Source organism: Leuresthes tenuis, unplaced genomic scaffold (genome assembly GCF_036924035.1).
Source record: "Leuresthes tenuis unplaced genomic scaffold, fLeuTen1.0.hap1 SCAF_8, whole genome shotgun sequence".
NCBI lineage: Eukaryota > Metazoa > Chordata > Actinopteri > Atheriniformes > Atherinopsidae > Leuresthes > Leuresthes tenuis.
In genome coordinates this window covers 19,364,926-19,379,947 of record NW_027325362.1, presented here as the reverse complement: position 1 = coordinate 19,379,947, position 15,022 = coordinate 19,364,926, and the positions used below count along the sequence as shown (strand labels likewise).

General features: G+C 40.8%; 2 protein-coding genes across 4 annotated transcripts; one reads left to right on the top strand and one right to left on the bottom strand.

Annotated features, from left to right (window-relative positions):
• Nucleotides 1-3,882, bottom strand: spast (spastin). Of its 2 annotated transcripts, none has more exons than XM_072391265.1 (16): nt 3,538-3,882; nt 3,380-3,463; nt 3,214-3,300; nt 2,965-3,116; nt 2,739-2,872; nt 2,563-2,656; nt 2,389-2,463; nt 2,194-2,265; nt 2,024-2,099; nt 1,846-1,937; nt 1,692-1,771; nt 1,562-1,604; nt 1,383-1,462; nt 1,215-1,285; nt 1,095-1,135; nt 1-753 (listed from the first exon to the last, which is right to left on the bottom strand). In XM_072391265.1, the coding sequence occupies exons 1-16, from the start codon at nt 3,653-3,655 to the stop codon at nt 628-630; spliced, it is 1,425 nt and encodes a 474-aa protein (XP_072247366.1). In that variant the 5' UTR covers nt 3,656-3,882; the 3' UTR covers nt 1-627. The 2 variants fall into 2 exon arrangements, with proteins under 2 accessions (XP_072247366.1, XP_072247367.1); XM_072391266.1 differs by having other exon boundaries at nt 3,214-3,297.
• A 2,421-nt stretch (nt 3,883-6,303) lies between these two features.
• memo1 (mediator of cell motility 1) lies at nt 6,304-13,944 on the top strand. Of its 2 annotated transcripts, none has more exons than XM_072391264.1 (9): nt 6,304-6,761; nt 7,731-7,812; nt 7,890-7,958; nt 8,142-8,254; nt 8,657-8,768; nt 9,162-9,304; nt 9,461-9,537; nt 10,243-10,347; nt 12,349-13,944. In XM_072391264.1, the coding sequence occupies exons 1-9, from the start codon at nt 6,701-6,703 to the stop codon at nt 12,364-12,366; spliced, it is 780 nt and encodes a 259-aa protein (XP_072247365.1). In that variant the 5' UTR covers nt 6,304-6,700; the 3' UTR covers nt 12,367-13,944. The 2 variants fall into 2 exon arrangements, with proteins under 2 accessions (XP_072247365.1, XP_072247364.1); XM_072391263.1 differs by having other exon boundaries at nt 11,432-13,944.
• The last annotated feature ends 1,078 nt before the right edge of the window (nt 13,945-15,022 follow it).

The following is a 15,022-nucleotide window of genomic DNA, read 5'->3' as shown; positions in this document are numbered from 1 at the left end:
TTTAATGAATGCATTTATTGATGGATGAGGAGACGGGAAGCCATTACAGTTTTTTTTCAAAGGCATTACTTTGAGCTACATATTATAAATGTTTAAATTAGGTCTTCTCCTAGCAAATCAAAGTACCGGTATCTACAAACAAATAATGCAAATGGAAATGGCAAGTTCTCTACAATTAAATATTAAAAAAAGAAGAAAAAAACAAAACACACTTTTGGTAATGCAACTCCCACTTTTTAGCACTCTTGTAGGTATGCCTGAGTACAAAGAGCACTTGGTGATTTATCCCATCAAAATGTCAATATACTGTATAGATCACTAAGGGGGCGTATGCAATAATCTAGATGAACAATGTTTAGTAAAAATTTACAGAAACTTGCTTCCCTCTTGAGAAAAGAGGACTTGTAAGACTTGTCATTTTGTGAGACATTCTTCAGAATAAGTCTGAATATCACACAGCGAGACAGTGCATTTAGTAATAAAGGAAGCTTGTAAGAGCTGCATTTGCGAAGCTTTTCCAGAAAACAGGATATCATCCCATAGTGCTTCCAAATATTCACATTAGCTTCACCAACCTACAAGAGGTTTTCTTTCAACCCCCCCCCCCCCCCCCCCCCCAAATTAAGCTCATAAAGCTGTTGTATCCCCAAAATCTTTGTTCCACTTGGCATACATGTTAAGAGTTGTTAAACTAACAGTAGGCTTAATGCGCTTCAGGGAATCCTCAAAGTCTTTCTTCTTAATGTTGCGCATCTGTGAACACGAACACAGCGACAATCATGTTAAAACAAAAGTACATTTCCTTTCAATTCTAAGTTTTTCCATATCAATCATCCGGGCCTCATCAGACCTTAAAATCGTGTGGATAGAACCTCAGGTAAACAAAAACACATGACATATTACTCTGTGTTATTATATATTTAACAAAAACTAAGAAAAATGCAGAAGTGGTGTGGAAGCGCCCTTACTGCTTCCATAGGAGCTACGAGGATGGGCAGCATTCAGACAGTGTGAGCAAACACAATGTAAAGAACAGAGGGCGCTAAAGGGGATTCTACATGCTTCTGAATCATGGGCTGGAGTTAGTGACTCACCTCATTAGCAGACATATTTCGGACTTGATCTGCTCCCAACTCTGTTAAAAGACAAATTTCCCATGAAAATGAATAGTCTCTAGAAAAATGTCTAATGACGAGAAGATAAAGGAATCATACCTCTGATTGGTCCAAGCGCAGCATCTTTGGCTAAAGATGTCAGATCGCTTCCCGAATACCCCTCAGTCACTCTGTCAAGTAACAAATTTGTGGATTAAGACAAAAAATGAATAAATAAATCACTTAAATGAAACCCATTGTTGTTGGCGTTGTTAATGTGACACTCACTTTGCAAGATAGGACAGCTCGTTGGTGCTCAACGGATTTCCATGCTTTCCCAAAAGATTGTTCAGCAGCATGAATCTTGACTGAGGGAACAGCAGTTAGACAGCAAGAGTAAGACTTAAGAGAAAGACTTAAGAGTAAACTTCATTCGCATGTAAAAACAGTCATTGCTAAATTGCTACCTTCTCATCCGGCAAAGCCACATAAACCCTTTTTGCGAAGCGCCTGTCAGATAAACAAGTCAAATAGCTGTGATCATGTGAAAATAACAACATAAAACAAAAAAATTATGTACAGCCTTGCATCGTGTACCTTAAAACCGCTTCATCAAGCTCCTGAGGCCTGTTAGTGGCCCCCATCACCAGCACCCTGTCATCCCCCCCGGAATTCACCTGAAACCCAGAAGCGTTGATGTGAAAATGACACATGCGTTAGGTTACTGAAGCGCTCCGAGAATCGTTCTTACCCCATCAAACTCAATGAGGAACTCGGTTTTTAACCGACGAGAGGCATCGTGTTCCCCCTCCCTCCTCTCACAGAGCAAGCTGTCCACTTCGTCTGTGTGTCAAACGGAAGACACAGAGGGAGGTTTATTTCTGAGCTGAAGCTCTGACAGTTAGGCTGTAGAGCAGGGTAATACGTACCGATAAAGATGACAGAAGGCTGCAACTCTCTGGCAACTGCAAACAGTGCTCGCACAAGCTTCTCGCCTTCTCCCACCTGTGACGGCGATGAAGGAAAAGGTTAAGAGGAGAAAAGAGGAATCGTGCAACGTGGAGACCGACTGCAGAAAAATTAAAATGATGTTTCTCACCCATTTCGATGTCAAACTGGCAGCGCTAATGTTGAAGAATGTGGCGTTAGATTCCGCAGCGACTGCTTTGGCCTGCCGTGAGGAAATAAGACGCTGCGCTTCAGTTGACAATAAAGGCAAGATTATAAGTCATACATGCAAATGATGTATTTATCTGAAGGACATTTGTTGTGTTGAGATGAACACTTAACACACCAGCATGGTTTTCCCATTCCCAGGAGGGCCAAATAAAAGCAAACCACGTGCGGGCGCCCTCAGGCCAGTAAACAGCTACAAGGAAATTGTGAAATGGCGTCACAGTTACAATTGAAAAAAAAATTAAAAAGCATTGATTTACTCAGCAGAGGCAAAAGGTTTCCGACTGATCACCTCTGGTCTTAAGGCCGGAAGGATAACAATTTCTTGGAGTGCTTGTTTAGCCAGATCCTGACCTGCAATGTCCTCAAAGGACACAGCTGCCCCCCTGTGGTGAAGAGAGGAGGACACTTTGAACTTGATGTGTTTTCTGTAATTTTTTTGCATGTCAGTGACTTTGCTTCAGATACCTGTCAACAATTTCATTCAGAATCAAGGTGGCCAGTTTGCTGTCCACATTCTTGAAGTTTTTCATGTCCCTCTTTGCGGGCTGTTTCACAGCACTAGATTTTCCATTGTGAGGTTTTCCAGCCCGGGGGGTCACCTGAATGGAAATCCCGTTCAGGCTGAGTTATGCATCAGGCGCCACTCAGTGGCATACAACCAGACATAAAATGACAACACAACAAAAATCACCTTTGGCTCAGCAAGTCTTGGTGGGGGTCTCACAGCATGGGAGGGCCTGGGTTTAGGGGACACACCTGCTACTGCAGGGGGGGTTTTAGTCTTTGGAAGGACATTTGAGGTGGGCTGGGAATCGCTTCTCCTTTTGGATGCCAACGTGGTCTCTGTGGAGAAAGAACAGGACAAAGTTAACATAACTTTGTTAATAGCAGTGAACACAGAAAAGACTTTCGCATATAAGATTGTCAGTATGTCACCCACCTAACAGAGCAAGCCTGTCTTTAGCCATGGTCAGATTTGTGACCATTTTATCCTGGAGTCTCTTCGCTCGATCATATTGATCTCCTGCTGTAAAAACACGGAGCATAAAGCTAAAACATGCCGACACTGGAAATCGTGTATATGTGAATGCTTAAACTTTGGATACCTTGTCCTGTGAGTTCTACAGCAATGCCCCTCTCAAGCTCAGCAATTCCTCTCTTGTACCACTGCGCAGCTTCCCCCTTTTCTCCTGTTTAAACAAATCGGGTTTATCACGAGCTGCCACACACGCCACTTAATGAGTCATACACACAATAAACAAACCTGTGTCATCTTCGTCGATCCTTAATGCCTTCGATATATACTCAAACGCCTGCTTGTGGTGGTTTTTAATAAGTTCACCGCTGTCTTTGCTTTTGGTTGCGTTTATTTTGGCAGACATTACTCCCAGGTTATCGCCTTCTCAGTATCACTTCTAAATCGGTTAGCTCGTTAATAAATAAAACACGGCGACATATAGCTTTTAAACACATTTAAATGTGCTTGATATCGCTGTGTTTTATAACATCCTCGAAGCCATATGTGTTGTTCTAACTGTGATCTATTACTATAGGCTAAAAACAAGCTACCGCTAGCTTCTATTTCCCCCTGTGTACGCAGGTCTGACACAAGCCTCCGCCCTGTTCTCTTCTGCGGTATCAACTCTGAGAACTATACCGCCACCTACCGTAGCGGAGTGTAAGAACAGCACAAGAGCAGCTGGGCTGGGAAAAAAAAAACAAACATACGAAAAGAAAAAGGAAAAAAAACTGAATACTTGCTCCATTGTCCCTCTTTTTCTTCACGTAAAACTTATCCAGTTTGCTATTTTAGAAAGCGGCAGTAACAACGACTTTTTTTCCAAAAATAATCCCCATTTCCATTTGATCCTATGATGCCTTCAACATTTAAATCTTGACAGACTTTCCAATCTGTCAAGATTCCAACCCAACACTTTCTGTATTACTCCAGTAACAACAGTAACTGTATTACTTCAGGAACAATGTAGGTGGTCCTTATATTTTCAATTTTTCTTTTATAAAACATATATTCGTGACTACTCCCCACTCCACCTGTCCCCCAAAAAATCTGTTATTTAGACCAGATTAATTATATTCACCTCACAGAATTGAAAACAATCACCAAATCTTGAACACACACAAACAATGACTGTGATTTTAGGATAACCAGGAGCAAGCCAAGCACTGTCTCCATTCAAGGTGAAGAGGTGGAGGTGGCTGAGGAATACAGATATAGCACCAATGCTGTCTTCAAGAAAGCACACAACAGACTGTACTTCTTGAGGAAGTTGTCTGCACCAAGATGTTGTGTATCTTTTACAAGTCTGTGGTAGAGAGTGCCATCTGCTTTGCAGCCATCTGTTGGGGAAGCAGCATTAGAGCCAGGGACTCAAAGAAACTGAACAAGCTGAAAAAGAAAGCTGGTTCTGTGCTGGGGTCCGCTCTGGAGCCCCGTGGACCTGACTGTCTAAAGAAGTATGCTGCACAAGTTAATGTTTAGAACATAAAGAACAACACTGACCACCCCTTCCATAAGACTGTGTTAAAACAACAGAATGTGATCAGTGATAGACTTCTTCAATTATGATGTAACAAAGAGTAATACAGCGGGTTTTTCATGCCAGCAGCAGTAACAATACATAATAAAAGCTTATAATCATGAGAAAAGAAATGACACCAGCAAAACAATTTCCCTTTGGGATAAATATAATTTTTCATTTACTTTATTTAATTTGATTTAATTGTATTATCTTATCCCTCTTCCATTTAGCACTCAGCATTTTAACTGTCTCCTGTACGACCCGAAAGCATGTTCAGGTTTAGCTGTCATCATCCCAGTTATTTTACAAACAACTTCATTCTGCCTTCATTTACATTTTACACAGTTTACACAGCTTTTAAATCTGACTAGCAACTTCAGTGGTTGACAAATTATGACAATAAATAAGACTTAATCCAGTATAATATAACAGTTAATGTACAGTTCAGTTACTCTTGGTATTTGCATGCTATAAATGATAATGGACAAGTGCCTTGGGCCACACTGACAAACACTTCTGCTGGCCTGAGTTTAACAATCACAGATTTCTGTCTTTGAAGACAGGTTGAAAGGACATCAGCAGATGATAAATGTTGCAGAAAATCTGATAATGTATCTGCAACGGATGAATAATTGATTTAGTCTAGGGGAAATACCACAGTGTGTTCTGACTATTTGAGAGCAAAAACAACCACCTTAGCAAATGTTGTTAATTTTCCATGCCACTTCATACTTTTCAGGGTTGCTGGAACCTTTCCTTGCCAGTGTGGGAGAGGCAAAGTAAGCTCTGGACAGGTTGTCACTTTATCGCATTACCAGCACAAAGACAAATGGAACAGACAACCAAGTGTGCTCAAAAACACATTCAACAACATTTGGTCCTAAGGTACTACTGTACAGCACAGCTGATGTTTGGGTTCAGTCTCCCTCCCAGATATGATGCGGCTGACATGCCCTTCACTGAAGACCACAATGAAATGTGCATTGTGCACTTTACAGTACGTTATGGCAATTTTGTGACAGTTTCAGGGCTGGACATAACATTCTCTCAGAAAAAACAAACAAACTAAAAACTATGTTGGTGTTCTGTTCAAGTACTTGTTCCAAGAGGTCTTTTTTACATGGTGTAATGTTGTAGGAAATAAAGTAATAAACACAATAAAAGACACAACTGCGTACAAGTGTCATGTGTGTATCCTTTGACCAGTGAGGACAACAACTGATGGCATCTCATGTGTACATATTCCGTATTGGAATATATAACTGTTGGGAGGATGAGGTGGTTCGTTTTCTTTGGTTTCACATCTTTTATTCCATTACCGCATTCTACCCGCTCACCTGGCGGACAATGCAATTCCATAACCAAGCAATCGCTTTCATAAACGCTCCTCCTCCCAAGTGACGTAGTTTCACGAACCACACAGTGTTAAAGATCGACTATCCAACCAAAACGCTCGACGTCACTTCGATAACACTTTCAGAAACGCCCCTTACCTGGTTCGGCAGACAGATCAGTAATCCTCAAGATTCCGACTGTGACAGCTCTAGGTTATAATATCGGCGCACTAGATGCTCAGCGTTGGCACAATACTACAGTTTTGTCATTCGTGCCCTTCCAAATTTAAGAGATAATACCGCAAGGCTGTCGAACAAAGTGACAACTTAATTAACCGGTAACAACACAGGGAGCAGCTGACTGTACTCTGAGCCTGTTAGCCAGCTAGCCCAGCTGACTACACTCGAACTGCCCCTTTGTCTTTTCAAGCAAGTCAGCTAGCAGGCGTTGTTTCCTGTCTGTCAGCTAAAGCCGGATTTTCAATTTTGTTTCATTTTATTTTTCTGATTGACAAGAGTGAAGTAAACCAAGATAGGCGGCTTGGGAAGCAAGATGTCGAACCGAGTGGTGTGCAGAGAAGCAAGTCACGCCGGGAGCTGGTATTCCGCTTCGGGTAACTGTCAAAACAGCACGGTCCCCGTTAGCACATCGAATGCTAGCTGATGTTGTTGATCTTCTAATAGCACTGTCTCTTAGTGGCTTTAGCTGCCTTTATTTTTTTATTGCTTGCATTATCACAGGTATTCAGGGATCATAACTAGTTTGTTCATGGATCGACACAACAGACATTCATGAACAACGTTTTGCTTGTAATGCTAATCCAGATGAATAAAAAAGTCGGATAGCTAAGATTTAACTGATATTGACTGTCTCCTCCGATGTGGTGCATTGATTTAATTTAAGTCAGCACTTCATCATCTGACAGTGTCAGAAAACAAACGGGCATCTGCTGTTAGGCAGTTTTTTTTTAGCAAGCTATCAAGTCAATTAAAGCTAACTTTGCTAATTTTAGAGAACTTCCTGGCCTACATGCTAACTGAGTCGCTGTATGAGACAAATCCCGAAACATTTTAAACCAATTTTCGCTTCGGCTGCTATTATTGTTGTTGTCTCGGTGGTCTCTGACCCTGACTTTCTTAAGTTATGTAAAGAAATACTCCCTGCCGTTAGACAAAGGACTGGGTAGGGCTGGGCACAAAACTGAAGTTTCATGTTGCAACCCTTCCCCCACTTCACAAGCTATACGCGATGATGTTTAACCCCCCCCCCCCCCCCCCCCCCAAGTCAGACAGATTTCCTTTTTCTCAGCTTGCCTAACTGCTTAGTTTTCTTTTAACTTTTCTTATATAAATATATTTTGCTTGCAAATCTTGCCTGCATATGTAGGCCGAGCTAACCTAAACTGACCAATAATACCGACGTTAGCACTTCTGGACACCAACATCAATAATCTTTCCAGTGTAGTCAGTCACAGTAATGTCATTTTTTGGTTAGCTGATCTTTTTTTTTATTCCAATGCTAGTAATTGAAATTCAGTTTTTTTTTTTCATTAAACAGAATTATTGGATTTTTTTGTATGCAGGATCCCAGCTGAATGCACAACTCGAGGGCTGGCTGTCTCAAGCACAGTCCACAATCAGACCTGCGCGAGCTATCATAGCGCCGTAAGAACACATTGACAAACAGAAGAGAGGCATCCCTCTCATCCTCTCATTCTATACTGACATGTTTTTGCTTGCAGCCACGCTGGGTATACCTACTGTGGTGCTTGTGCTGCGCATGCCTACAAGCAGGTTGATCCCTCTATCACGTAAGTTGTTTAGCCCTCTGCTCCATTTCTCATTTAAGAAAAATATTCGAGAAGACTGTCTCTTATGTGAGTCCCCTTCCTCCCACAGAATGAACATATGCTAGTGTAGAAAGCAGTACATTGTGCAGGTGGTATATCATATTGTGAACAGTGTGAGTGAGATAAAGCCGTGTTGCCCTTCAGTCGTAGGGTGTTCATCCTGGGACCTTCACACCATGTGCCCCTCTCCCGCTGTGCCCTGTCACCTGCAGACATCTATAGAACACCCCTCTATGACCTGAGAATCGACCAGAAGGGTATTCACTGTTTTCACACCTAATGTTGTGGTTTTCTGTGTGTTAATCTCTGTGTGAACTAATACCAATTGATATAATTACTTGGGGAGTATTGCAACTACAGTTTGGTTGGTAAGATTTGTCAACAAAACAACATGCAGTACACTTTCCTGATTATTCTGCATCATTGCACTGAAAAAGGAAGAGCTTAGTTTGACCAACTCTTTTGATTGTTATAGCCTAACCTAAACAGTCTCAGACACATTGTCTTCCTCGTCCTGTTACCCTTTGGCTTAGGACTTTGTCAGTGCCCCCCCCCCCCCTCCTTTGTTCGCCACTCATCAGAATTCTCCAAAAATGACTTAATCAGTGGACATGGTTTTAATAACACGCACAAATGAAGGTGAAACCTGTCTTTTGCAGTGTATGCTGACCTCTGGAAGACTGGGTTGTTTGAGAGGATGAGTCTACAGACAGATGAAGATGAGCACAGTATTGAAATGCACTTGCCTTACACTGCTAAAGCCATGGAGAGGTAATGTCATTGATCAAATCAAAGCTTCGGCACAATGCACTCTGAGGGAAACCATGTCTCAGACTGAAGCATTTTCTTAACTCTTACTGGAAGAGACGAAGATGGGACAAGACCCCCTACATACTGTTAAAAAGAATGGCACTAAAGCAGGGACGCATGGAAAGTAACATGCATAATTGATAAAGCCTGCTGTTACATTGGCTGGAGACATAGTCGTTTTCCTGGTTCTAAAAAAGAAAAAAGAGGGAGAAGCAGGGATTTTGCATGAGCTGAACGGTGCACATTAGCATGAATAGGAAACTCTGTGGTGCTGACTGACCATAAAGATTACTCATATAAGTGCTGAATATAGAGGGTGAAATTTCAGCTGAAATTGTTCATCTGATTTTGCAGCCACAAGGATGAGTTCAGTATCGTTCCTGTGCTTGTTGGTGCACTGAGTGAGTCAAAGGAACAGGAATATGGGAAGCTGCTCAGCAAGTATCTGGCAGACCCTTCCAACCTTTTCATCATTTCATCCGACTTCTGCCACTGGGGTAGGTTCCAGCAAAAAAAAAAAAAAAAAGAGCATTTTCGAATTCTTTGAGATTATTCTGGCAATTTAATTGTAGTTCATGATGATTCGATATAGATGTTATAAATCTAATCTGACTGAATTTAGCTGTGTGCAATTGTCTGTGTCTCTGTTGAAGGTCAGCGGTTTCGTTACACATACTATGATGAATCTCAAGGGGAGATCTACAGGTCTATTGAGCATCTTGATAAAATGGTAACTGCAGAAAGATTTCTGATTCAAATGCAAAAACTTTAGGTGAATAAAGTGTGTTGAGAATGTATTATTTTTTTTTTAACTATATCTGGTTCATATTACTGCTGCTTTGGTAAAGAAGAGCACATGAAACAGACAGCCAGATTTATACAGAAGGACAAAGAAGGTGTTTTTTTCTTCATTTTCTCCTTTTTCCCACAGTCACAAAAGATTGGGATGAGGCAGTTTGTTTTCTTGAGGACAGTGCATGCAGGATTTACTGCTGTTGGATCATGAGAAAAGACGAGCTCTGGAGTGAATTTGATTCACGTCCAAACTGAACAGTTATATTGTGAAACATGATGGGATAACAGGCATGAATTTCTCCCAGTGGTTACGTTATAACATCGAAAAGCGTGTCCAAAATTGAAAAAAGTGAAAGTTTTTGTAGCTCCAAAGAGCCCGGCTACATCAGTGTTGGTCACATAAGGGCAGGTTCTGCTCTGGTGCAGGCTTAGTTTCAGTCTTTCCTTTCTGGGACACTTAACGGAGGTGACCTGTCATTTGTGTCTCACATGCTTTTGTTTTAAATGTCTGCGGGGAAAAATCTAGCACAAAAAGGGCAAAAAGTCTGTGCCTGTTGATAACAATATTCAGTCCTCTTTGGACATGTGTGCATAGTAAAGTGTCTTTACTTTGAGGTCAGCTTCTTTTCTATTTGTGCAGGGGATGGGCATTATAGAACAGCTGGATCCTATGTCTTTCACCAACTACTTGAAGAAGTACCGCAACACCATCTGTGGGCGTCACCCAATTGGAGTGCTGCTAAATGTAAGTACCACAGAAGAGAGGCCTCTGTTGATGCGTCAAAATTTAACTATGTGAAGACATTAGGGGTGAAAAGATGACCTGATATTAATGGGAAGACGATGTTAGCAGTAAAGATGTAATTACATGGGTAGGTTTAACATTTATTACGGGTTCTACAAAGCTTTGCTGCGGATGTTTCAGTGCCAAAGTGTCAGAATAAAATGTTGAATCTGCACAGTAGTATGATTGCCACCTTTCGTGTGGGAGACCTGGGTTCTAATCCCCTGCATGAAAGGTACCATCTCCAGTAGGGGTCCTTAGGCAAGACCCTCTTACCCTACCTGCCTACCTGTAAGTTGCTTTGAATAAAACCATCTGCCAAATGCATAAACAGAAACATGTGAGGCGAGTACCAAACATGTCCGATGGCCAGCGCTGATGAGGTTCACAGGGCACCATCAAATCTACGTCTAGACATCATTTGAATTTTTATGCAAAAGAGGGAACATTGAAAAACAGTCTGTCGAGCCTCGGTGGGGTAGCGACACAAATCTCACCTGGTGAGACGTTACGGTGGATCCCTGGAAGCTGATACGAGCTGCCACAAGCAACAGCAACAAGAGATAAAGTGATGGATTTTAAAGTGATGGATTTTAAAGTGTTTTTTTCCAACCGTAACTTCGACGCAAATCGATAAGGGTAATGGAAATTGCACCATCTGTCGCCCGATTTATTGCTTAAGACTTACAAACCTACAGTGGGGTTGAGTGTGATTGCTTTGTTGACTTCATGCTGTAGAATCTTTGGTGCGGAGGTAAAAGATACCAACCAGAAAGTATTTCACTGGCAAATGTGTGTTGGACTATTTTTTAAATAAAGTATGAAACGATAATTGTCAAATGCATTTTTTTCCTCTGCTATGAAGTAGCTAAATTGCTTGTGATAATCTGGTCTTTTATTAAATATATATCATTATTTATTTGCCGCAATTGTCGAGAAATAACTCTTCTGTAACAGTAAAAAAAAAAAAAGTAGTGTGTGTTTTATCCTTTTGGCGCGCTGAGTTCTGTTAATCAACAGCTAACTGGATGTTATTGTTTTGCAGGCTGTGGCTGAGCTTAGGAAGTCTGGTTTAGAAATGAACTTCTCTTTCCTGAACTACGCCCAGTCAAGCCAGTGCAGGAACTGGCAGGACAGCTCTGTGAGTTACGCTGCTGGGGCGCTCATCGTTCATTGAGGTCAACTTTTGCAGGGGCCACTGCAACGCCGCCACCCTGCTCTTACTATCTTATCGCCATAAACCGCCCCATACCCTCTCACCCCAACTCCCAGTTACGCCCACTATTTGCAGGAAGGACTTTGACACTTTAAGCCAATACAATTCTTTCTACGACCTTCCCACAGCTCTTCCCTGCCTTCCTTCACCCTCCTCTCAACTTGAAGTGTCTCACAGAGGTTTTTGATTGAAACGTTTAGCTTGAAGTGCAGTTTTGTTGGAGGAAAAAGGTTCGAGGAGATGGGGGGGAAAAGTCCATTTGATTTGGCTTTGGATAAGTCTTGGGTGGGGGCATCTTATTTGGATTCTGTGCAGGGACCGTAGGGTGTGAGCTGCAAAAAAACAGGCTTTATATTTGGCTTTAATCTGTTCTCTTGTAATTTGCCTCTGAAAAGTAAAGAAAATAAAGCTACGGATATTTATGGAGAACGGATGATATTCCGATGTTGCCTGATTAAAAACGGAATGAGACTTTTGATTGCTTCAAGCTTCATATGGCTTAAACTTTGAAAATAGTGTCATAGGTAATTTCTACCAGTGCTCAGCATATGTTGTAGTTGCTAATAAAGGGCTGCACCCAACAAAGTTCACTAACTCCCCACGATTAAACAAAAAACAAAGTATTCATCCTAAGATTGGTTTATTGAATATATTTTATTCGTATTTTATTCCTTATTTTTGAATCTTTGCTAGTTGAATTAGACATGGTAGTATTTACTCAGTTAATGTGTGGATTTGAACTGCAGCTGTCACTTCAGCTCTGAAGCGCTCAACATGGTCTGCTCAGTAGATGAAGGCGTGCAACACCGATCCTGGATTCCCATCACATGCATACAGCATTAAAGGTTTTGAGAGGGCCAGACTGCTGCTGTGGAAAGTTGGATCTTGTGTTATTTTTTTCTCCAACACTGACACCTCTAGTTTTTGTTTACACTGCCACCTTGAATCTCTGTAGTAACCGACTTGTCTGTAGACTTGAGTGATGATTTCATTTATTTCTTCTTCTTTGTTTTTTTTTTTTGTTGTTCGTTTGTAGATTGTATAAAAATGTCCTCTGTTACACACTGAGTTCTCTGTAAGAGCAGCAAAGCTTTTGTTTGGTTTTTACTTGTCAGAACAAAGATGGAAATCATGAAAATTCCAAGACTATTTTCTTATGTTATAGGAAGTATATCTGTGCTGTAAGATGGTCATTTTACAGCTCTTTTTGTTTGTGTTCGGACTGAAGAATGCCAAAAAACGTTATGTGGAAGATTTATCTTTTCCTCCTTGCATTTGATTTCAAGTTTTAGGAACTCGCTTAAAAAACGATTCCACACAGCAGGAATATCAATTAGACGAGCTCACTGTAGATAGATAAAACCAGTAAAGGATGCCATATGTATAAATATTAGCTTAATATGATAATTATTACCCATAACAGTGGCATGTGGTTCCCTGCTATATGTTGGATTTATTGAATTAATTTATGGAAGAAAAAAAAAGAAGATATTTGCCTAATTAAGCACAGGATCACAGTTTTTAACAAAAGAAGTGGTTTCAGCCTGACACTTCGCTCTGAACAAAGGGGGAAAGATTGTTGACGACAGGCAGCTCACAGTGTATGCCATTCTGTCATGTGAGATTTAAAATGTTACTCATCTCTGACTTTAGCCACTTAAGTATTCCCATTTAGCAATGCAGGCACCTTGCCATCACTTCTTCCCTCTTGGCACTGAATGAGTCGTCTAATTTTAGCATTGAGCTACAAGACCTTATCAAACCAAGTAGGCACAGACTGAAATCACCAAACTCACTTGACCTCTAATGCTAATTTAAGGGAATCTAGCGAAGCATGACACACTGTGCTATTGTGCCTTTTATCACTGTTGCACATTACCATATAAAGCATATTCTCACTTTCAGTCTTATGGTAGAATGTGTTCTTCGGTCTTGGTTTCCCATGTGCACCCCTCACCTCGTCCAGCACACCACGAGTGTTAAGACCCCATCTGTTGGTCTAAAATGGCACCAACTGTTATCTCCATTCTCCAGCAGGGAGTGGTTTTCTGTTTTGTCACACAGCACCTCATTCCCGTGTAGAGATGAAGGCTAAACCTTTACATTGTTCATATGTCTGTCGATGGATATTTGTTATTCTAGAAATGGTTTATGTATTTTTTTTTCTTTTCTTGGTTAGAGAATTGGAACTTACACGTCATAAACCTAAAATATACTGCTTAACTACTCCCTTAATGGAGTTTTTTTGATCTCAGGTTCCACTGACAAAGCATCCCAAAAGGCTCTTCGAAAAAGGCCGAGGATTCATGTTACAAAAAGAAGTAAAATGTACTGAAAAAGCACGTTTGCTCTTGTGTCTCGTTCTTCTCGTACTCGCACTCACTGAAAACAACATTTGAACTAAATGTTTATTTCCTCCAACACATCAGTAAAGAAAAAAAAACTCTTCTATTTGTGGCACTGCAGCAGTTTGATGAGATAAACTTAATATAAATACTGATTTAGTTTAATGGTCATTTTCAGCACTTGTGGAGCTGTTTTAAACACTGACATGAGTTTTCTACCATTTTCCTCCTCACTCCTTATACATCAGTAAAGATTGATTGAATAAACGCCACCTCTCTAAAACATTTTTAAAGAGAGATCCGAGTATCACATCCTTTGATTTTTGTCAGTTGTACTACAGCATTACTGTTGCAAGGTACACACCCAACAAAGCAACCGGTTGTGCTTAAAGCTACAAGAGATGAAGTGAGCTTAATCGCTAGCATTTCAGGCTAGATTTTTATAAAAAAAAAAAAATCAAATGCTGCAGCTGATGATTCATAGTTTTAGTCATCTGTCATCCTATACAGGCTATACAATAAAGCAATACCCATTTATTTGTTCAGTAGCGAGGCTTTGAAGTTTGCAATAATCTGTCTTGCTGTTCTTCAGATTATTACATCAACACCAGTTTATAATGCAAACACTCCTTTGTAGTTAGCCATTTGATTCAGGGTGGTAATTTTTTGACTGTGTGATTTATGTTCTTATTTAGGCTGAGGTGTCTTTGCCAGATGCTTAGAATTCCTTCTAAGCACCAGAAAAGTCTGATAAGGTCAATAGGTCTCTCTTCACTTTGCAAGTAAATGCGCATGCCCAGAAGGGACATTTTGTAAATACCAACACACCTACATAATTTGCTACTTCTCTGTTGCTTTGTGTCTTTTAACAGGATGGACAGGTAGAGAAGGTTTTCAAAGAGGAACTATTTGACACTTACCAAAAGTAATCTTTTACAGCTGATTTAAACTGGGAAATCTACTTTTGTACCCAAAGGAGGTTTGCATAATCACACCCTCGTTTCTGGCAGTATTTGTACGCAAGCTGTGAAATAGGGAACATGTCTCAGCAGGCTGACACACCTCTTTGTTACTT

Excerpts from the sequence above, each read along its gene's own strand:
- spast (XM_072391265.1), bottom strand. The coding sequence starts at position 3,655 with ATGTCTGCCAAAATAAACGCAACCAAAAGCAAAGACAGCGGTGAACTT. Across the intron at positions 1,286-1,382 it reads GAGCTGTCCTATCTTGCAAA|AGTGACTGAGGGGTATTCGG; the intron begins GTGAGTGTCACA and ends GTTACTTGACAG. Across the intron at positions 1,136-1,214 it reads TGCGCTTGGACCAATCAGAG|AGTTGGGAGCAGATCAAGTC; the intron begins GTATGATTCCTT and ends GTCTTTTAACAG.
- memo1 (XM_072391263.1), top strand. The coding sequence starts at position 6,701 with ATGTCGAACCGAGTGGTGTGCAGAGAAGCAAGTCACGCCGGGAGCTGG. Across the intron at positions 6,762-7,730 it reads GAGCTGGTATTCCGCTTCGG|GATCCCAGCTGAATGCACAA; the intron begins GTAACTGTCAAA and ends TTTTGTATGCAG. Across the intron at positions 10,348-11,431 it reads CAATTGGAGTGCTGCTAAAT|GCTGTGGCTGAGCTTAGGAA; the intron begins GTAAGTACCACA and ends ATTGTTTTGCAG.